General features: G+C 48.3%; 2 protein-coding genes across 6 annotated transcripts in view; both read left to right on the top strand.

The window, feature by feature from the left end:
* LRP6 (LDL receptor related protein 6) overlaps positions 1–21,211 on the top strand; it is a 347,763-nt gene that overhangs the window by 107,301 nt on the left and 219,251 nt on the right. The gene's annotated exons all lie outside the window — the stretch shown is intronic.
* LOC137427920 (thromboxane-A synthase-like) overlaps positions 1–21,211 on the top strand; it is a 126,277-nt gene that overhangs the window by 17,009 nt on the left and 88,057 nt on the right. For all 5 annotated transcript variants that reach the window (XR_013623239.1, XM_078776636.1, XM_078776637.1 and 2 more), the window contains exons 2-6: positions 3,013–3,129; positions 3,221–3,314; positions 13,946–13,998; positions 15,756–15,852; positions 18,992–19,108. Coding sequence is in view for 4 of the 5 variants with exons in the window: in XM_078776628.1 (XP_078632754.1) it covers positions 3,013–3,129; positions 3,221–3,314; positions 13,946–13,998; positions 15,756–15,852; positions 18,992–19,108 (478 nt within the window). In the remaining variant the exon portion in view is untranslated. The remainder of the gene's footprint in view (positions 1–3,012; positions 3,130–3,220; positions 3,315–13,945; positions 13,999–15,755; positions 15,853–18,991; positions 19,109–21,211) is intronic.

Raw genomic sequence — 21,211 nt, 5'->3', positions numbered from 1 at the left:
TAAACACATGATATATATATATATATATATATTGTTGTGAATATGAGAATGTTTTTTTTATTTTGTGGTGGTGGTAAAATGTTGTAAAAGGTTGTTGTAAAAGGTTGTTGTAAAATATCACCCCTCCTCCCTCCGTTGTGGTTGTATAAAGGTCAAAGGGCGTTCCCGTAGTTAGTCCATAAAAAACATACATGCAGGACACGATATATCTTTTCTTTTGATAGTTATCTCTTATTCTGTGTTTTAGGATAAGGCTGTGTCTCCCATTAATTAAAAGTACTCCATTGCACCAGTGAAAGAGAATAGACCCCCTTTCCTTCCCATCCCCAAAAATCTCCCTTTCCATCCCCTCCAAAACCTCCAATGACCTCATATTACATCCCCCTCTCGTCATTGGCGAGCCTCGATTGCCCAAATCACCTCCCCTCCAATAACCGCCATTGACCACGAGGCTCGAGTCAGGGAAGAAAGGCGTGTCTCCACCTCGTCAGAGGAGGGGAGGGGCGCGCCCCCCCGTCGTCGTCCGGGGCGGAGCCCGAGGGTCGTGCGACCAGCCAGGGCCGAGGTGAGCGCCCCGATGGGCGTGTCCAAAGCGCCGGGGGCGTGATCGCTGGGGGCGCTATAAAAAGGGCGCAACCGGAAGTGGAGAAGAAGAAGAAGAAAGAGAGATGCACTCTGGGTTGGAAAAAGAAGGGTTGTGAAGAGAGGAGGAGTTGGTTGCAAGGAGTTGGTCACAGTCGGTTGCCAGAGAGGGGAGTCGGTGGTGAGAAGTGAGAGAAGCAAGAAAGAGTTGAGGGTTGAGGGACCAGACCAGTGAGACAAGTCCTGGGAACGCAGCGGACAGAGGCCGCCGCAGCAGCGACACCCGGCAACCGCCAAAGGGGGCCTGAACGGCGGTTTAGAGCAGGGCCAACAAAAAGGAACGGCGGCTGCCAAACGCACGATTGAGCTGCAAGACCCCCTTGGACCTTTCCTCTCCCGCCAGCCATCCACCTTCTGCCATCCCTGGCATTCCCCGCGTGAGTCAGCGTTCTGTTTGTTCTGTCCTGGGATATAAGTTAAGTCTGTAGGTAAGCTAAATTTGCACTGTGTCACCTGCGTCTTATGTGCTTGTAAATAAACGTGACTGCTTTCTTTTTGCTTGTGTGTAAATAGTCAATAAATTCACTCGTATTTCCAAACCTTTCTTTGCCTTCGTTTTCCTCTTTGCATTGCGTCGTTTTCGTCTTTTCCCTCATTGAGCAGCTGGGGTGCGATACGGCCAAAGTCTGGGTGAATCGGGTGAGTTTTGTTAGGTCGCGGTCTTACACCACCGCTCGGTCTATAACATCTAACCGCGATCTATAACAATATATATATATATATATATATATATATATATATATATATATATATATATATATATATATATATATGGCTAATTCCATATTTGTGGGGTCCAACATGTGACATTAGGTCCGAAATTTCAAATTAATTAAATATGCATAAACATGTGATTTCGTTTTAGTAAAATACTTATATTTTCAGAAATTTGAAAAACTATTCCACACACAATATTGAGGAGAAATTGAGGAGAAATCAATATTGAGGAGGAGAAAATCATTTGAATGGTCATGGGTCAGGCTTAATATATTAACTATATTAACTTATCATAATAACCATATTAACCACTTCCCTTAGTCTTTCAAGAATCAATTTCAATTTGTAACCTAGCCGGGAAGGCCGGCTTTTGGATTATCAAGACACTCACTGTAAATACGGGACACGACAATCTTCTCTTCCCTCTGGTTTTTGCTGTGCAGCGTACACGTTGAAAGTCTTTCAATATTAATGAAAATTCGGCAAATAATTAATGAAATCGAGAACTTGCACTCAAATTTCAGTCGGCCATGTCATCACGAACGTAGGTTCGCTAAACTTTCCAAAACCTGGGCTGAGTAGCGTGCGATGGTTACAGCCACAGTGCCCACCACAGTGTAAATTGGTATTCCCACTCACACTACGTATAAGGGGGACAACACGAAGGAAAATTTCGCAACCCACGCGTGCCCTCCAGCTTTGCCCCGTTGTCTGCACTGCTCGAAAACAACAACATCCGGGAATTATACAAGGGGTAGTTTCATGAGACTCGGAGCTTATCTGATGTGATAGTTTTATACGGGAAAATTCACAACGTAAAAATGTCGGGGGACGCGATTTCCAACCTCTTCACGCGTGTTCGTAATTTTTATTTAACATGCCACTATGTTATACAAATGCTTAATCATCATTTTGTGGAATGTATAAGCTCATGAATATATTTATCATTTCCCCTTCATGGCTACTTATTTTGAATTTACACTTCATAGAAATGACAGTTTCAAACGTAAAACTGGGGGACACGAAGATTTACGTTGTGAGTCATAATTGTTAAACCAACGGCACACAAAATGATAAACACATGATACTATACAACTATACAAAAATTGTTGTTAATTGTTGATGTTTTTATTCACAATGAAAAATACATGAATTCAAGAACAGCAGTTAAGTTGCATTTCAAAATAATATATTTATACCGAAAGTCACAAAGAAAATGAAAACAATACGGGGACACCGACACTTCTTTTAAGATTACGGTAAAATCTTAGTATTAATAATGCTTTTCCATTTACACATTGGAACACCCAATTGCTGCTCTACCAGAATAATGATATGAAACCCATGTGAGATTATATGGGATATTAGGAAAATCATGCAAATTTCAGTCACTTCATAATTCACTGTTTGACTACATAAATATGGAATTAGCCATATATATATATATATACAATATGTGCCGTCCGTTTATATATATATATATATATATATATATATACTGTATATACTGTATATACATACAATGTCTTCAGAAAGTATTCACACCTCTTGACTTTTTTCACACTGTTGTTTTTGTTTTTGTTTTTTTAATTGTTTTTTTAGAAATTTGTACAAAATAATTAACGTTGGAAATACTGTACTTGTTTTCCACAGAATTTTATTGCTTGTCATTGCAATCATGATGGATATCACTGCATTGATCGAGGTCGCATCCAACTGGATCAACTTGTCTGTTGCATTGTTTACTCTCTCTTTGATTTTACTGAGCATGTAAGTAATACACATCAAATGGAACCTGCTTCTCAGCTGTTGATCTCCTTGACGTAATACAATGTAAATATGATACAATTATTGTTTTCAGGTACTCCATCTCTGCATTCTCCCAGCTGAAGAAAATCGGAATAAAGCATCCCACTCCGCTACCGTTTATTGGTAACATGTTGTGGTTTAAACAGGTGATACCAAGCACATGTTGTTGGACTATCGGAATGTAATTTGCAAATATCGTTATTTAGTTCATCAGAAACACTTCCAACAGGGTGATGCAGAGGTAGCGCACTTACCTTTGATCAGTCTAATGTGGGCTCAATATGTGCCGTCCTTAGGATGATAGTTAAACTGCTGGTATGTGTTAAACATCCCACGGTGTCTTTTGGGAAGAGCAGGCGAGTTCACGCCGGTACCCTGAACTCTTTCCAAATCCCTGACATTTTCAGTCAAACATCATGCCTGGTCAGCAAGTTAATTGAAGACTTTTTGTCCAAAACCTTTTCCAGTCCAACCCCACAAGAAGATTAAAAGAATTGGGGCCATTACAAAGTATTAGTAGCCATAGTAGTTCGTTCATCGGGCTCATGCATATCTCAGTTAATGTACAGCTTACTGTGCTTACTTTTAGATTTTCTTTGAAAACTTTTGAAACACTTTCATAAGTGTGATTGCAACAGGTATTTAAATACGGGAAGTTTTGTGTGCATCCGCAGTTGTTCGATTTGCAGAATATTAGTTGCAAGTGCAAAGATGAAGAAAATACATCATTCTGTGGCGGACACAAAAGCCCACTGGCGTGGTGACATCATTCCACGCACCAAGTGGGCGGTGGCCACGCCCGAGGGGTAGGCGTGGCCTCATGATATACACCGGGCGACCAGCCCGGAACATTTCAGTGTTACAGTGTAGTCTTACAATAAAGACGTTTATATGTTACCGCTTGTCCGCTTCCTCCTTGCTCACAAGCAGCGCGCGTAACGCCGCGCTTTACTGGTGACCCTCGACGTTGGATCTGCCGGAGCGATCCTTCCACACGCGACGCCATCGCCATGGCCGACTTCGTCAAACTTCCGGAATTTTGGGAGGCTCAGGCCGAAGTCTGGTTCGTCCAGGCCGAAGCCCAATTTCAGCTTCGGCACCTCACCGGCGATGACACGCGCTATTGCCACGTCGTCGCCTCCCTCGGGCCCGGCACGGCCGCTCGAGTTGTGTCCGTCCTTCGCCACCCACCGAAAGGCCACAAGTACGAGGCACTCAAGCGGCTACTCCTAGCCACGTTCAGCCTCACGGACGACGCACGGGCCGACCGCCTCCTGGATCTCCCCGAGCTCGGTGAGACGCGCCCGTCGGTCCGAATGGACCATATGCTGTCACTGTTGGGCGACGAAGCCCCCGGTTCGCTATTCCGGGCGCTTTTCCGTCGCCAACTTCCAGCGCAGGTTCGCCTCGCGTTGGCCGGGACCGGGCTAACGGAACCCCGAGCATTGGCGGCCGAGGCGGACAAGTACTTCGCCGTTTCGGACACGCGGGCGAGCGTCGGCGTGGCCGTCACGGCATTCGACGCTGATGTTCAGCAGCGCGCTGATGTTCAGCAGCGCGCTGATGTTCAGCAGCACGCTGATGTTCAGCAGCATGCTGATACGCACCTCGTGAACGCCGCCACGCCCCGCCCACCGCCGCGGCGAAAACCGCCACCGCGGGGAAACCCGTCGACTCCACCGGCCTGGCGGAGCCAGCCGCGCTCCTCCAGCTCCACCACCTGGTGCTGGTTCCACGCCAAGTTCGGCCACGAAGCTCGGCGGTGTCATCCGCCGTGCTCCTTCAACGGGTCGGGAAACGCCCGGGCCGGCGCTCAATTGTGGCGATGAGCGCCGGCCGTTCGAGCAGCCTGCTGTTCATAACGGACACCTTCTCCGGGCGCCGTTACCTGTGCGACACGGGAGCACAGGTGAGTGTCATTCCCGCCGGCACGTCAGACAAGCACGCCGCGGGTGGGGGCCCCGCGCTGCTTGCCGCGAACGGGACGCCCATCCGTACGTACGGAGAACGCTGCCTCTCTCTGCGGTTTGGAGGGCAGGTTTTCCGATGGACGTTCGTCACCGCCGACGTGCCCATGGCACTGCTTGGCGCGGACTTCCTGTGCGCTAATGGGCTCCTGGTCGACGTCAAGCGCAGACGGCTTGTCCAGGCCGAGACGTTCAGCTCGCTCGCATGTGCGTTGCCCAGCTCAACGAGCGGCTTGCCAAGCGGCTTGCCGAACGATTCGGTTCCGGCCACGTTGGTCTGTACGCTTCCGGCAGCGGACGCATTCACCCGCCTCCTCGCCGGCTTCCCGGCCCTAACGCGGCCCACCTTCTCGGCGGGGGCCTTCAAGCACGGGGTGGCCCATCACATCCCCACCGTCGGGCCACCGGTCTACGCCCGGGCACGCCGCCTCGAGCCGACGAAGCTGGCGGTGGCAAAAGCGGAGTTCGCTACCCTGGAGCGACTCGGCATCGTTCGGCGCTCAGAGAGCGCTTGGGCGTCGCCGCTGCACATCGTGCCGAAGCCCGGCGGGGGATGGCAACCGTGCGGGGACTATCGCCGTCTCAATGACGCCACGACTCCCGACCGCTACTCCGTCCCCCACATTCAGGACTTTTCCGCCCGTTTGGCGGGCAGGTCCTTCTTCTCGAAGGTGGACCTCATACGCGGCTACCATCAGGTCCCCGTCAGGCCGGAGGACGTCCCGAAGACGGTGGTCATCACGCCATTCGGACTCTTCGAGTTCCTGCGCATGCCCTTCGGTCTGAAGAATGCGGCTCAGGCGTTCCAGCGACTGATGGACAGCGTCCTGCGCGACTTGGATTTTGTCTACGTCTACCTGGACGATATCCTCGTCGCCAGCGCGTCCCGCGAAGAGCACCTACGCCACCTCCGCACGCTCTTCGAACGCCTGGGCCAGCATGGCCTGATTGTGAACCCCGCAAAGTGCCGGTTCGGCGCCGCCACAATCGATTTTCTGGGGCACCGTGTCACCAGGCACGGAGCCGTCCCCCTGCCGGCCAAGGTGGAGGCGGTGAAGGGGTTTCCGCGCCCCCGCACGATCAGAGGGCTGCAGGAGTTCCTGGGCATGGTGAACTTTTACCATCGGTTCCTGCCCCGTATCGCCCAGCTCCTGCGCCCCCTGCACGAAGCTCTCCGAGGTAAGCCGGGCAAAGGCGACGTTACCTGGACCGAACAGATGGACACGGCGTTCACGGGCGCGAAGCTCGCCTTGGCTAACGCCACCATGCTCGCGCACCCGGCGCCCGATGCACCGATCGCCCTCACCACCGATGCCTCGGACTACGCGGTGGGCGCGGTGCACGAGCAATGGGTGCGTGGAGCTTGGCAACCGCTGGCGTTCTTTAGCCGGCAGCTTCGCCCGCCCGAACGCCGTTACAGTACCTTCGACCGCGAGTTGCTCGGACTTCACTTGGCGGTCAGGCACTTCCGCCATCTGCTCGAGGGCCGGGCGTTCACTGCCTTCGTCGACCACAAGCCGCTGATCTTCGCGATGGGCAAGGTCACCGAGCCGTGGTCGGCCCGGCAGCAGCGTCACCTCTCGGCCGTGTCCGAGTACACGACGGACATCCAGCACGTCGCGGGGAAGGACAACCCGGTGGCGGATTGCCTTTCCCGGGCCGTCGCCCACGCAGTCCACCTCGGCATCGACTATGCCCGGATGGCAGCGGACCAGGCCGCTGACCCCGACGTCCAGGCCTTGCGGACCGCCGTCACGGGCCTACGTGTCACCGAGGTGCCGTTCGACGGCGCGGGCACGGCCCTCTTGTGCGACGTCTCCCTCGGGCGTCCTCGCCCCATTGTGCCCGCGGGCTGGCAGCGCCAGGTGTTTGACGCCATCCACGGCCTGTCCCACCCGGGCGCGAGGGCCTCCCAAAGGCTGATCGCCGACAAGTTCGTCTGGCATGGCCTCCGGAAGGCCGTCCGCGGCTGGGCCAGGACGTGCCTCGCGTGCCAGCGCGCCAAGGTGCACCGGCACACCCAGGCCCCGTTGGCCCCGTACACGGTGCCGGAACGCCGGTTTGACCACGTCCACGTGGACCTGGTGGGACCTCTGCCCCCCTCGCGGGGTTTCACCTACGTCCTCACCATGGTGGACCGCACCACCCGGTGGCCGGAGGCCGTGCCCTTGGCGTGGACAACGGCGGCCGATGTCGCGCAGGCTTTCATCGCCACCTGGGTCGCCCGGTTCGGCGCCCCCTCAGACATCTCATCCGACCGCGGCCCCCAGTTCACCTCAGAGCTCTGGGGGGCGGTTGCGCAGGGGCTCGGGGTCCGGCTGCACCGAACCACGGCCTACCACCCCCAGGCTAACGGCCTGTGTGAGCGATTTCACCGCTCATTGAAGGCCGCGCTCCGGGCCACCCTCCGCGACGGCGGCTGGGTCGACAGGCTCCCCTGGGTACTGCTGGGCCTCCGGACGGCGCCCAAGGAGGACCTGCGCGCATCCGCGGCGGAGTTGGTCTTCGGGCAACCGCTGCGGGTGCCGGGCGAGTTCCTCCCCGACTCCACGGCACCATGGTCCGCGGCACAGCAGCGCTCCGCTCTGCAAGAGACCGCCCGGAGGTTCGCCCCGGTGCCAACGGCATGCCACGGGCACCCACCGACGCACGTCGCCCCGGAGCTTCGCACGGCGGAGTACGTCTTCGTCCGCCACGATGCCCATCGGACACCACTGCGGCCCCCGTACGACGGGCCTTTCCACGTGCTGGAGACCGGGGCGAAGCACTTCACCCTGGACATCGGCGGTACTCCTGACCGTGTTTCGGTAGACCGCCTCAAGCCGGCCCACCTCGATGTGGACCATCCACCGCCAGTGGCCCGACCCCCACGTCGGGGCCGCCCTCCTGCGGGCGGACCCCCGGCACCGCCCAGCCCCGCCGCCACGCCGCCCCCCGGTCCTGCACCCATCCCAGGGGCAGCCAGGGGCATCCCACCTGGCATCCCTGCACCCCGGACGCCGCCGATCGCCAGGGGGCGCTTCGGCCGGGTCATTCGTCTGCCCCGCAAACTGGCCCTCCAGGTGCGCGGGAATTCTGGGGGGGCGCGTGTGGCGGACACAAAAGCCCACTGGCGTGGTGACATCATTCCACGCACCAAGTGGGCGGTGGCCACGCCCGAGGGGTAGGCGTGGCCTCATGATATACACCGGGCGACCAGCCCGGAACATTTCAGTGTTACAGTGTAGTCTTACAATAAAGACGTTTATATGTTACCGCTTGTCCGCTTCCTCCTTGCTCACAAGCAGCGCGCGTAACGCCGCGCTTTAATTCCATATTATACAGTAAATCAATCTCGGTCATCAAACGCTCACATAATAGTTATTCAAAAGGAGAAATGCCGACTGTGATGTGTCATTCAGCCTTAAATGTGAAGACTGAGATGGAACAAAACAAGCTTACCATGAGTAGAGGTTTTAATGATTCATGAGACAAAAATAAAAATACATAGTACCATATTTGAAAAGATAACGTACGGTATCTCATAAAAAGGTAAGCTCGATGCTCAAAGGTATACCACATATATGAGATGTAACTCAATATTGCGTTGAAGTGAACATTTTTTTCTAATATGGTACACAGTCGAGGCTCATGGAAGAGCCAGTACCAGTACACTGAACGGAACAGGATGCAAAAGGACAAAAGGATCAGAGGGAGGAAACACCAACAGCAGCTTTGAAGGCCAAGGCGATGGAGACAGACAAAGAATGGGAGTGTGTAGGAGGGACAGGAAGGGGTGCATGGGGTGGACAAGATGGATACAGAAGGGAACTCTCAGGAGGGAAAACTGGAAATTTGGAAGGGGAGGTATTGTGGTTGGGTGTGGGGGTGGGGATTGGGAGGAGTTAACGAGGGTAGAAAAGATCATGGTTTTAGGTTGGGGATGATCTGAGATGGTTGTGAACAGCAGCTATGAAGACCTGGAGGGAAGAATGAGATTGAAGGGAATATGGAAGTTGGTTCCACTAGTCGTAAAAAAAAGAGGAAACAAATCAGTGGAGGTGAGCATTGATTCTGGATTTTTGGAGTTTCACCAGAAAGGGGTGACTGGTGGGCCATGTGCACCCTGGAGAGACCAGAGAGGGGACGGGGGGAGGGAGAGAGGGGGGCGGAGGGGAAGAGTTGACGGTGCGAGACCAGAAAGGAGGCAGTAGAAGACAGAGAGATAATCGACCGATCTGTGATGGCGAAATGATTGGCACTTGGCACACGTATCTAGGCCAAATTATATTTGAATGGAAATTCCGTGTGTGTGTGTGTGTGTGTGTGTGTGTGTGTGTGTGTGTGTGTGTGTGTGTGTTTAACTGTTTAATATTTCACTGAGTGGTCAAATTCCTTCATGGAAACAATCTATCATCTATCTATAATTCCAGTAATCTCTGTGTGTTTGTTTGTACGTTTGTACGTTTGTTTGTCTGTGACCGCTGTTTCTCGACAACCACGGGTCCGATATACTTGAAACTTGCCAGGTATATTGCTGGGGACCCGAGGATGTGCCTTTTCAAGGTTTCATATTAATCGGACAATTACTTACCGAGCTATGTCCAAAAAACGATTCAACCAATCAGAGAGCAGCGAGCTATCGCGTGTGCCGAACGTGGCGGACACACTCTGCCTCGGATGGCACATTTGAGAGCGTATTCATTTATTTCCCGTCGGCAAACTATGTTGGCGCTATGTTGGCGTTAAACGATGTTTTAAAACTAATTAAAACCCCGGGGGGATTGTCACTGTACTCGCAAGCCGTTCGCCGTTCGCTTTGGCGTTGCGAATGGACCAAAACATTTCATGAACCAAACCATTTCATGTAAAGCGTTCGCCGTTCGCTTTGGCGTTGCGAATGAACCAAAACATTTCATGAACCAAACCATTTCATGTAAATAGAGGGGGGGATATAATTTTAGATATAGATATAGTACGGGCATGCCCTCGTCTATCTATAATTCCAGTAATCTCTGTGTGTATGCGACCGCTGTTTCTCGACAACTACCGGTCTGATATACTTGAAACTTGCCAGGTATATTGCTGGGGACCCGAGGATGTGCCTTTTCAAGGTTTCATATTAATCGGACAAGTAGTTACCGAGCTATGTCCAAAAAACGATTCGACCAATCAGAGAGCAGCGAGGTACCGAGCTATGGCGATTTAGCCGTTCGCCGTTCGCTTTGGCTTTGCGAATGGACCAAACCATTTCATGTAAATAGAGGGGGGGGGGTTCTACCGTACTCGCAAGCCGTTCGCTTTGGCTTTGCGAATGGACCAAACCATTTCATGTAAATAGAGGGGGGGGATATAATTTTAGATATATATATAGTACGGGCATGCCCTAGTTGTATCAACTCTTGGATTAAATCATACCTCTCTGACAGACGCCAGTTCATCTCCATCAATAACTGCAAATCCCCCACTGCTCCCCTCCCCCAAGGTGTCCCCCAATGTTCAGTTCTTGGCCCCCTCCTCTTCATCCTTTACCTGTCCCCCCTCGGTCATTTAATCCGCCGTCATGGTCTCCAATTCCACTGCTTCGCCGATGACATCCAGCTTTTCATCTCCACCAAGTCCGTCTCCACCGACACCCACTCTATCCTGACAAACTGCATCACTGAAATAAAATCCTGGCTTCAAATCAACTTCCTCAAACTTAACTGTGATAAATCTGAAATAATCATCATTGGCCCAAAAACGCTCACAAAATCAACCCATAACTTTGCCCTCAACATCGACGGTATCCCAGTATCCACCTCCCCTCACATCCGGAATCCTGGCGTCATCTTTGACCAAACCCTTTCCTTCGACAAATACACCAAACAGATCACAAAGTCAGCCTTCTTTCACCTGAAAAACATTGCCCGTCTCCGCTCATCCCTCTCCTCCACGGCTGCAGAAACCCTCATCCACGCCTTCATCACCTCCCGTCTGGACTACTGCAATAGCCTCCTCTATGGTTCACCCTCAAAAATCACCAATAAACTCCAATACATTCAGAACTCCGCTGCCCGTCTACTCACCCATTCCCGGACCCGTGACCACATCACCCCCGTCCTTTACAAGCTTCACTGGCTCCCCATCCCCCAGAGAATCCAGTACAAAATCCTCCTCTTGACATACAAAGCCCTCCATAACCTGGCCCCATCCTACCTGGCTGACCTCCTCTCCAGACACACTCCCACCCGCAACCTCCGCTCTGCTGGTACCAACCTCCTGACCCCCTCCATCCGGACCAAATTCAGATCCTGGGGGGACAGGGCCTTCTCCATCGCTGCTCCCACCCTCTGGAACTCACTACCTCACACCATCAGAGATTCCTCCTCACTCACCACATTCAAAACATCACTAAAGACCCACCTGTTCAACACTGCATTCAACATTCAACCCACAGCATTTAACCCCTGACTATCTCTTCTCCTTCTCCCTCCTTTTGCTTTAAATATTTCCCTATTGATTCTTGTCTTTTTGCAATTGTTGTTTTCATGTATTGTTATGCATTATGTTTTCCACTCTGTCAAAGCGCCTTTGGGCTTCTGGAAAAGCGCTATACAAAATAAATGAATTATTATTATTATATTACAAACATGTACTATCATTGCAAATGGATGCAGGGGTGGACAGGGAACAACGTCATTCAAAGAAAGATGTGGGGATGTTTTTTATTACTTGTTTCTGTACTTTATTAATGTATTTACATGCTGGAGAATTTCATTATGATTTCACAATTAATATGTTGTCGATTATGTGCGAAAACACTTTGTATTAAATAGTCGTACAATATAATGAGCAGCAAATACTATTCCACCCTTAACCACACCCATATAGGTGTGATTGGCTCTCACCAAATTGTGTCGCCGTGAGCCCGCCTCAATATGCTGATCGACAGGCGTGGTCCTGCCCACTCCTCTTAGCTCTTCATTGCCGAATGCATCCGTATTGTCCTGTTACTAGGGATTAAAATCCTCCAAGGAAACAGATAGCCGAACGAGCTTACACCCCAAGGCGTTCACTCAAAAATGATGGTGTTCTTTACATGCGAGGGATAGGAGAATGACGAACTTACCTTCACGGGTCCTACCGGACGTCTTCGAACCTGCGATGATTAATTCAAGCCGACACAGGATTTTAAATGTACAAAAATACCAGCTTTAATGAAGAAATGCTGGTAACAAAATAACACCCAGCAAAAACTAAGATTCCTAAATGGGACTCCCCATACAGACTCGTATACAGACAAAGGGAACAAGAAATGTGAAAATAAATGTGTGTGTGTGTTTAGGTACTTAGCTCTGAGCGTCTTCTGAACCCCCTCTGGAATCGTCAAAAGCCACATGTCCTTGGCGGGAACAGCGCAGGCCTCCATGCACAGTTCGCTCGCGGGAATCGCAGGCCTCAGTCTGACAGCAGGCCTCGGTCCACAGTTCGCTCCCCCTCATGATCACGATGATGATGATGTCAGAACACGACCATTCACCACCAAACCCCACAGCCAAGAGCTTGGAAACTTTGACCATTTGTTGAGATCGGTGACCGTTCACCTCCAGATCCAGAAACCGAGAGAGTAAATGTCGGCCCTCCAAATCCTTTGTACTGAAGGCTCTGGCGTCATCCGACGCAGCCTGTGCCTGCTCCTTTCAGCCAGTCCCTCTCTTTGTTGCTCGACAATCCTAACCAATCACTGCTCTCCGGGGCATGGCCTCCCGGACCTGCCTGCTTGATGTTATCACCTATCGGTGGTCTCATTGTTGGTGCTCAAAGTCCTGTTTCCGGTTAGCTTTTATTTAGTGTCTTTTAATGTGCTATTGCCTGGCTTTATGTGTATGTGCTGCGGTGTCATAAGGAACAGAGGAAAAATAACAGAGGCAGTTACATACAGGGGATCCATTACCCATAATCCCTAACTAATTATCATAACCCCACCCCTCTCATGGGGACACTTATACATTTACACGACATACAGTCTACCGGAACCCTACTTATAATACATGGGGTTTCTTCTTCTTCACGACATTAGGAACACACTACCTATACAATTCTACCTGGACTAAGGTATTGCATTGCCTACCCCCCACAAACGTAATAGTATGCAGCTATGCCTATACTTTGTTTAAATCCTTTAAAGTTGTGAAAATTTTGAGTACTCATGGACCTTCCCATTGTAAAATACAGTAGATTCCTGCTAAAACCAAGTATTGAGCTTAAACTAATTTGGAATTAGACTGTCTGAAAAAAAAAAGAACAATTACAAATGCACTGTTTTTGGTCTGTCAGTGCTGCCCAAGAGTTTCATGTATGTTGTCAGATGTGAAATCCTCCACAGATGACTAGTAGATACTTTATATGTTTATAAGTTTGTATCTTGGTAGATTGTTTGAGGATTTGTGTTGTATTAAACCTATGGAGCATCTCTGACATCATTACATGTATGTAAAGGCCTACCAACTCCCTGAGAACAGTTTAACATCTGCTCTCATAGTTGGGTACTCGTCGTTGCAACTGCCTGGAGAATACCGCAACGACAGTTTATAGTTGGCCCAGAAACTGAACCCAGGCTCATAGCTGAGTGCGCTACCTCTAAGCTGTCCCGTCAGCCTGTCTTTAACTCTTGAGTAAAAGGCCACACAGAACTGAAACATCAGGCCTGAGTCCCCATTTTCATATTAAAGTCGATTTGACTATTTGTAGATTCAGTGTATGTTGTCCTTCAAGATACAAATTAGGTTGTTTGTTTGCATTGTTTTTGTGCAACATTTGAGAAAATCTCTTAATATATTTCTCAAAAGGGGTTCTTTGCTGCCCATCAAGAACTGGCGCGAAACTACGGCAACGTTTGTGGGTAAGTGAAATGCCCTTACAAGCGAGGTGGGAGGTTAGATATTTTGAATGATTGCTATACCGTATTGATTTTAGATGTACTATGTGGCTGCATAGATTTTACTTTACATAATTCATTTCCTGTATTTGTTTTACGAGTTCACCCACTCCGTACGGGAGTGGCAGGAAGGGTCATGTTATTATCCTCTCTGGTGTATATAGTTTACAGATCTAGGCTTGGTTCCATTAGTTTGTGAGGGATGCGATAAGCATATAATACTTCAAGAACATCAGGTTTCCTCCATTTCAGTTAAGTGTTAAGCAGCAGTAGCAACTTTTTAAAAAGCTAATCATACGCATTTGTGATTTATAATATTTTGTTTTACCTCTTTCTTACAAAAAGGTAATACACATCCTTTCGCGATACTCCAATACCATTTTCTGATGCATCCCGACCGTAATTTCTCCAATAGCTGCTTGAATCAGGTCTCAAATGTTCGCTTGTTGAGTTGCGTAAAACTTGCACTTAAGAAAGCCCCTCGAGAATAAATCATAGTCTACATAGTCTATAGAATACATGCTATTGGAATGTAAATCTATCATATGAAAATACGCCATTTGTGTCTGTCCGTCTGTCTGATGAATTTTTGACGCCAATACATTCCGTCCTTACTAATCCAATCTCAACCAAACTTGACAGGATTACCAAGGGTTACATAATGAAGGTTGTAGCACATTAATTTGCCCCCCTCCCCAAGGGGGGCTTCTCCCCCGAGTGGGTTTTCCCCACCATTGCCGTCAATGGGTTGCGTGTTAAGGTGTATATCAATGTTAAATTAGCTTTATCGTAGCGTTTTTCCAAAGATGCTTTTAATAACAAAATTAATGATAATCGCATATTATTAATTTTATGACACAACAATATTAATACTAATAATGTCCCACTTCCCCAAGGCGTTTTTCCTGCAGTGATAACGTGTATAAATAGTTTATAGTTATAATGGCGTTTCCGTGGGAGCAACGACTTCTACAGGAAGTAAAAATATTATAAACCACAAACACGTATGCTTAGATTTTAAAACAGTCGCTAATGCTCTTTATAACACTAAATGAAGAAATTTGGAGGAATCCTGACATCCGTGAAGTAAGGTTTACTTACAAAACTGACGAAGATCCACTGCACTCTATACAACCCACAAATGTTGGGTTAAAAACACGGCCCTTTCTGCCACTACCGTGCCACTATCGTAGCGAACTTTTGAAACTTGCTCCTGCCATTTCATGCGAAACTCAAAGGGAGAAGCTCGGGTTGTGCTCCTTTACCAAGCAGCTATCTAGCGCTTACCAATCCAGCCGTTCCTTAACGGTTTTGAATGGAGCACTTGCTCAAATGCTTAAACCACTTGGCGATCTCTCCACAAGAAACTTGGTAAATGAACACACACCCAATGTTCTTGAGACCCGACCATAGATCGACTGTAATCTATATACCACAAAGAGGAATGACCCTTTTTTCTGCTCCCGTAGTGTGCGGGTGTACTAGTACAATAAAACTGAAAAGGTCTGTTTGTCCACTGCATGAATATAAATGTACCTCATCGATGCATCGTCTATATACCACACGAACACATTTAGACACAAACACCACACAAAACAAGTCCCGGCGAGGATCTGCAATCTCTGATTGCTCTTTCTGGTTAAGATAGTGCAATTGGCATGTTTAATTTATACATTATTGGTCATGGCAGAGGACGTACGACTGCATGCATATTCTGGCAGATTCTATTTTGGACGTCAACCCCACATTATCGTTGGTGACCCCGAGATGCTGAAACAAATCATGGTGAAGGACTTTCCAAACTTCATGAACCGGCAGGTAAATCAAGGGTGTGATTTCTTTTAAGTCATTCACTGACTAAACTTTTCTCATTCATCAGTTTCTTATCAGTACTTTTAATAATAATATGCAAGGAACTTGGATGCAGGAGGAGGCCATTTGGCACATCTTGTCACCAGGAACTGGGGTTCGACTCGCACCCTCAGCTCCTGATCAACAAGAGCTTCCTGGAATTTCTCTAAAGTCAGCCTTCCCGAAACCTTTGCTGGTAGATACGTGATCTTGATAGATTGGTCAATGTCCTCAGAAACCAGAACTTCAATCTGCAGGTCAATGTGCAGAAACCCAACAGATTCTATTTTTCAGTGCTGGAGCTGAGCCCAGATGAAATCACTCCATGCCACTGTGTCAAACTAGTGATTAACATTGTACAGATTTGGTTGCTCGTCAATAAACCTTTTTGGACTACATTTAATACTTCTGTGGCTGGTCCCTACGTCCAACAAATTACCTTTGTGGTCCAGCTCAGACCAACGATTGAGCTGATCCACACACTCAAATTGCATAAGGAAAACTTCCAAGCTTCCTGGACCATCAAAATGCACCAATAGTTTGTCATTCCTGATGCTGATCAAACTGTCTGCCTATGTTATAAATGCAATCTCGGGATTACATTCACCATTGGCTGTTCCTCATACAATCTGGGATTCTCAGGTGCCAAAAATATACACTACCAGTCAAAAGTTTAGGTACTTTATTGGTGTATTTAACACTTAAAAGTGTCCTTAAACTTTTGACTGGCAGTGTAAATGTATATGTTTGCTGGCATGGTCCCCTGGGTCAATTTCACTTATACGTGAAGACTTCTTGCAGCACATCTTACCTCCTCTCTCAGCCACTTCTGAGCCTGAGAAACCTCCTCCCTTATATTACTGTCACGAGCGACTACAAGCAACCAGACCAGCAACTCTGACAGTACAGACACCGAAATCAGCCAATCGGGCTTCCCACTGACCTTTTTTTGTCTACATAGTCAAGGCTCGTGGAAGAGCTAGTATTAATATACTGAATGGATCAGGACAGAATAGGACAAAAGGAACAGTTGAGAGAGCGGGGAAACACCAACAGCAGAGTTGAAGGCTAAGACAGAGGCAGGCTTGGACAAATAATGGGGATGGGGAGGAATGAGGGGCAGTGGAGGATGCATGGGGTGGACAATACAGAAGGAAACTCTCAGGAGGGAAAGCTGTAAGTCAGTAAGCTTTGTGTGGAGTTGGTCTTGGATGCCATAGGCAGAATGTTTGGAGAGTAAGGCAGGATGCCAGACTGTATCAAAAGACCGAGATATGTCTAGAGAGACGGCCCTGATCTCATGTCTGACCTCCACTCATTGCTGGCTGAGTCGAAGCAGCATGTCCAACTAGTGACTTCGTCTGAAACCAAATTGGTGATTTGAGATGAGGTTGTTGGAGAAAAGGAAGGATTTCATGTCAATTGCGATGATGGAATCCATGATCTTGCTGATGATTGGAAGTAAGCTGACGGGTCTGTCGTTAAGGCTGGGATCCGTTTTTTCATTTTTTATATGAATTGGAGTGATGTTGGCAGATTTCCAAGTATATGGAAGATGACCTACGGGAAATGAGCAGCAGAGGAGGTTTTTGTTTTTGCATTACGTCAGAGGCACAGCCAATGATGCTACTCGCTGTCATCTGCTGCATACGAAAGAAGAAGAAATATCATGTCCTCTAATGGGATGGCCCTGCCAGAGCAAATACTGCATGCATTGAAACTGTATGCATTCAACCACTTTCTGTGACTTCACTAGTTGATTAAAACTGGGGGAATTGGGGGAATTGTGGGAACTGGGGGAATTGTCCATTGATTAAAACGCACACCCATCCAGTCCTTCTCAAAGGTTTCAGCTTTAGGACTGTTTCTGGTGATGTGCATGATTCTGACCATGTTCCTTCAGCCTAACATTTGCTTTCTTCCAGTTCCGAAGTCCAATTTGTGTGAAGGTCTTTTCTGCATTTTTACAAAAATAAAGAATTTCACATTCTGCTGCTGCTGTACAAACACGCAAAGCAATTCCTATTCTCACACAGGGTCAGCCAAGAGTGTTTCTCAAACCACTCACCTTGGATACGTAAGAAAGGCCAGCGTTTCAGTTTCAGCGTTTCAAAGGCCAAACAGTTCAATCTTGGTTTCATCAGACCACAGAGTCTTGTTTCTCACTGTCTGAGAGTCCTTTAGGTGCTTTTTTTTGCAAACTCCAAGCGGGCTTTCATGTGTCTTTCACTGAGGAGAGGCTTCCGTCTGGCCACTCTGCCATAACGCCCAGATCTGTGGAGTGTTGCAGTGATGGTTGTCCTTCTGGAAGTTTCTCCCATCTCCACACAGGATCTCTGGAGCTCAGCCAGAGAGACCATCGGGTTCTTGGTCACCTCTATTACTAAGGCCCTTCTCCCCCGATTGCTCAGTTTGGCCGGGCGGCCATCTCTAGGAAGAGTCCTGGTTGTTCCAAACCTCTTCCATTTCAGAATTATGGAGGCCACTGTGCTCTTGGGAACCTTCAATGCAGAAGAAAATTTTTTGTAGGCTTCCCCAGATCTGTGCCTCGACACAATCCTGTCTCTGAGCTCTGCAGGCAGTTCCTTCGACCTCATGGCTTGGTTTTTGCTCTGATTTGCATTATCAGCTGTGAGACTTTATATAGACAGGTGTGTGCCTTTCCAAATCATGTCCAATCAATTGAATTTACCACAGGTGGACTCCAATCAAGGTGTAGAAACATCTCAAAGATGATCAAGAGAAATGGGAGGCACCTGAGCTAAATTTCAAGTGTCATAGCAAAGGGTATGAATACTTATGTCAATGTGATATTTCAGTTTTTTCTTTTTAATAAATTTGCAAAACTTTCTAAAATCCTGTTTTCTCTTTGTCATTATGGGGGTATTGAGTGTAGATTAATGAGGGAAAATATGAATTTAAACGATTTCAGCATAAGGCTGCAACATAACAAAATGTGAAAAAAGTGAAGGGGTCTGAATACTTTCTGAATGCACTGTATGTACGAGAATCACACAGATGTTAGAGAATGCTTTGATTGTGCTAAAATGTGGTTCAATGCAATTATCACATCCCACTGACACTTATTTGGATGATTATGTGCCAGGATTTTCCATTTGTCACCAAGCCACTCTCTGACAGCGTTCTCTTGTTGAAAGACCATGACTGGAAACGTGTGCGCACCATCCTTTCGCCAACCTTTACCGGTGCCAAGTTGAAAGAGGTGAGTGTCCACAGAAAGGTTACAGCTTTGGCTCAATACGCTGAAGCTTGTCCCATTTGTGCATCAGTATAAAACGAATGCATGGTTGTTCAAATTCATCATTTAATTTATGTATGAGTTAAATATCGTATGCTTCTTGCTTTTCATTGCCAGAAGTCAAAAGTGTGCACATACTACTTACAACAAATTTTTGAAGCAATGTTTTATGGCCGGATGCCCTTCCTGCCGCCAGCCCTGGTAGTCGCCTCTTGTGACACACAGGGAATTACCAGTGAACTGGTGCCCAATTTGCCGACCTTGGAAGGATGACAGTCTGAGTCAACCTTCGAACCCAGGATCCCAAGCCGGCACCCTAACCGCTAAGCCAACACCAGGCTCCACCAGGCAACGCTGCGTGTAGGGTCATTGGGTGAGGGCGCAGCTGTGCCATTGATGCAGTGCCCTCTGTAGGCTGGGGTAGCAATTTGGAATTTGTTTATGGTGCCGGTGTCACGAAACAGATCCGCCCCCGAAACAGATTCGCCCCCCTCGAAATAGATTCGCCCCCCTGCCACGAAATAGACTCTCCCCCGTGACAAAATCGCCCCCTCATAATATATATGTACATGTTTCAGCAGATATTCAAACTTGGAAAAAAGTGTAACAATTGTATGGCTCTTGGTGATTGTGGAAGAGTTCTTTTACAATTAATCTACAACTAGAGCAACTGAATATTGGTGTAAACTTGAACAACTAAACAATACTAGACGACCTTATGAATGTTATAACATGTTAAAATATCTTGATGATGCTGGTAGGGTTGCATGGGCGACTCATATAAAAACTACATTATATCAGTATGGATTTGGCTTTGTGTGGTTGTCACAAGAAGTTGGAGATGTCAATGTTTGTTGCAACTTTTAGACAAAGACTTATGATAATCGTTTTCGAATGTGGTCAGCATCTGTTGATAACATATCTCAGAGTTTTACTTATAAGCACTATAAGTCATTATTAAATGTTCAATCTCATTTATCTATCACTGTTCCTACTTATTTTAGAAAGTATTATTATTATTGAAATTATTGCTTAGAAAATTATTGCTTAGAATTATTGAAACGCCAAGACCTTATTTGTTGAGAAAATGCTCAGAAAATGTTTTATTTAATGGAAATGTAAACGAGAATGGGGGGCGATTCTATTCTGATGGGGGCAAGAAACGTATCCGCCGGGGGGGGGGGGCGAGTTTATACCGGTACAGATTCGCCAGGGGGAGAGTTTATACCGGTACAGATTCGCCGGGGGCGATTCTATTCTGATGGGGGCGAGTTTATACCGGTACAGATTCGCCGGGGGGCGAGTTTATACCGGTACAGATTCGCCGGGGGGCGAGTTTATACCGGTACAGATTCGCCGGGGGGCGAGTTTATACCAGTACAGATTCGCCGGGGGCGAGTTTATACCTGTGCAGATTCGCCGGGGGGCGAGTTTATACCAGTACAGATTCGCCGGGGGGCGAGTTTATCCCGGTACAGATTCGCCGGGGGGCGAGTTTATCCCGGTACAGATTCGCCGGGGGGGGGGGGGCGAGTTTATACCGGTACAGATTCGCCGGGGGGCGAGTTTATACCAGTACAGATTCGCCGGGGGGCGAGTTTATCCCGGTACAGATTCGCCGGGGGGGGGGGGGGAGGGCGAGTTTATACCGGTACAGATTCGCCGGGGGGCGAGTTTATACCGGTACAGATTCGCCGGGGGGCGAGTTTATCCCGGTACAGATTCGCTGGGGGGCGAGTTTATACCGGTACAGATTCGCCGGGGGGCGAGTTTATACCGGTACAGATTCGCCGGGGGGCAAGTTTATACCGGTACAGATTCGCCCCCCTCGAAATAGATTCGCCCCCCTGCCACGAAATAGACTTTCCCCCGTGACAAAATCGCCCCCTCATAATATATATGTACATGTTTCAGCAGATATTCAAACTTGGAAAAAAGTGTAACAATTGTATGGCTCTTGGTGATTGTGGAAGACTTCTTTTACAATTAATCTACAACTAGAGCAACTGAATATTGGTGTAAACTTGAACAACTAAACAATACTAGACGACCTTATGAATGTTATAA

The sequence above is a fragment of the Myxine glutinosa genome, chromosome 1 (assembly GCF_964187855.1).
Source record: "Myxine glutinosa chromosome 1, kmMyxGlut1.1, whole genome shotgun sequence".
NCBI lineage: Eukaryota > Metazoa > Chordata > Myxini > Myxiniformes > Myxinidae > Myxine > Myxine glutinosa.
This window is presented reverse-complemented; position numbering and strand designations above follow the sequence as displayed.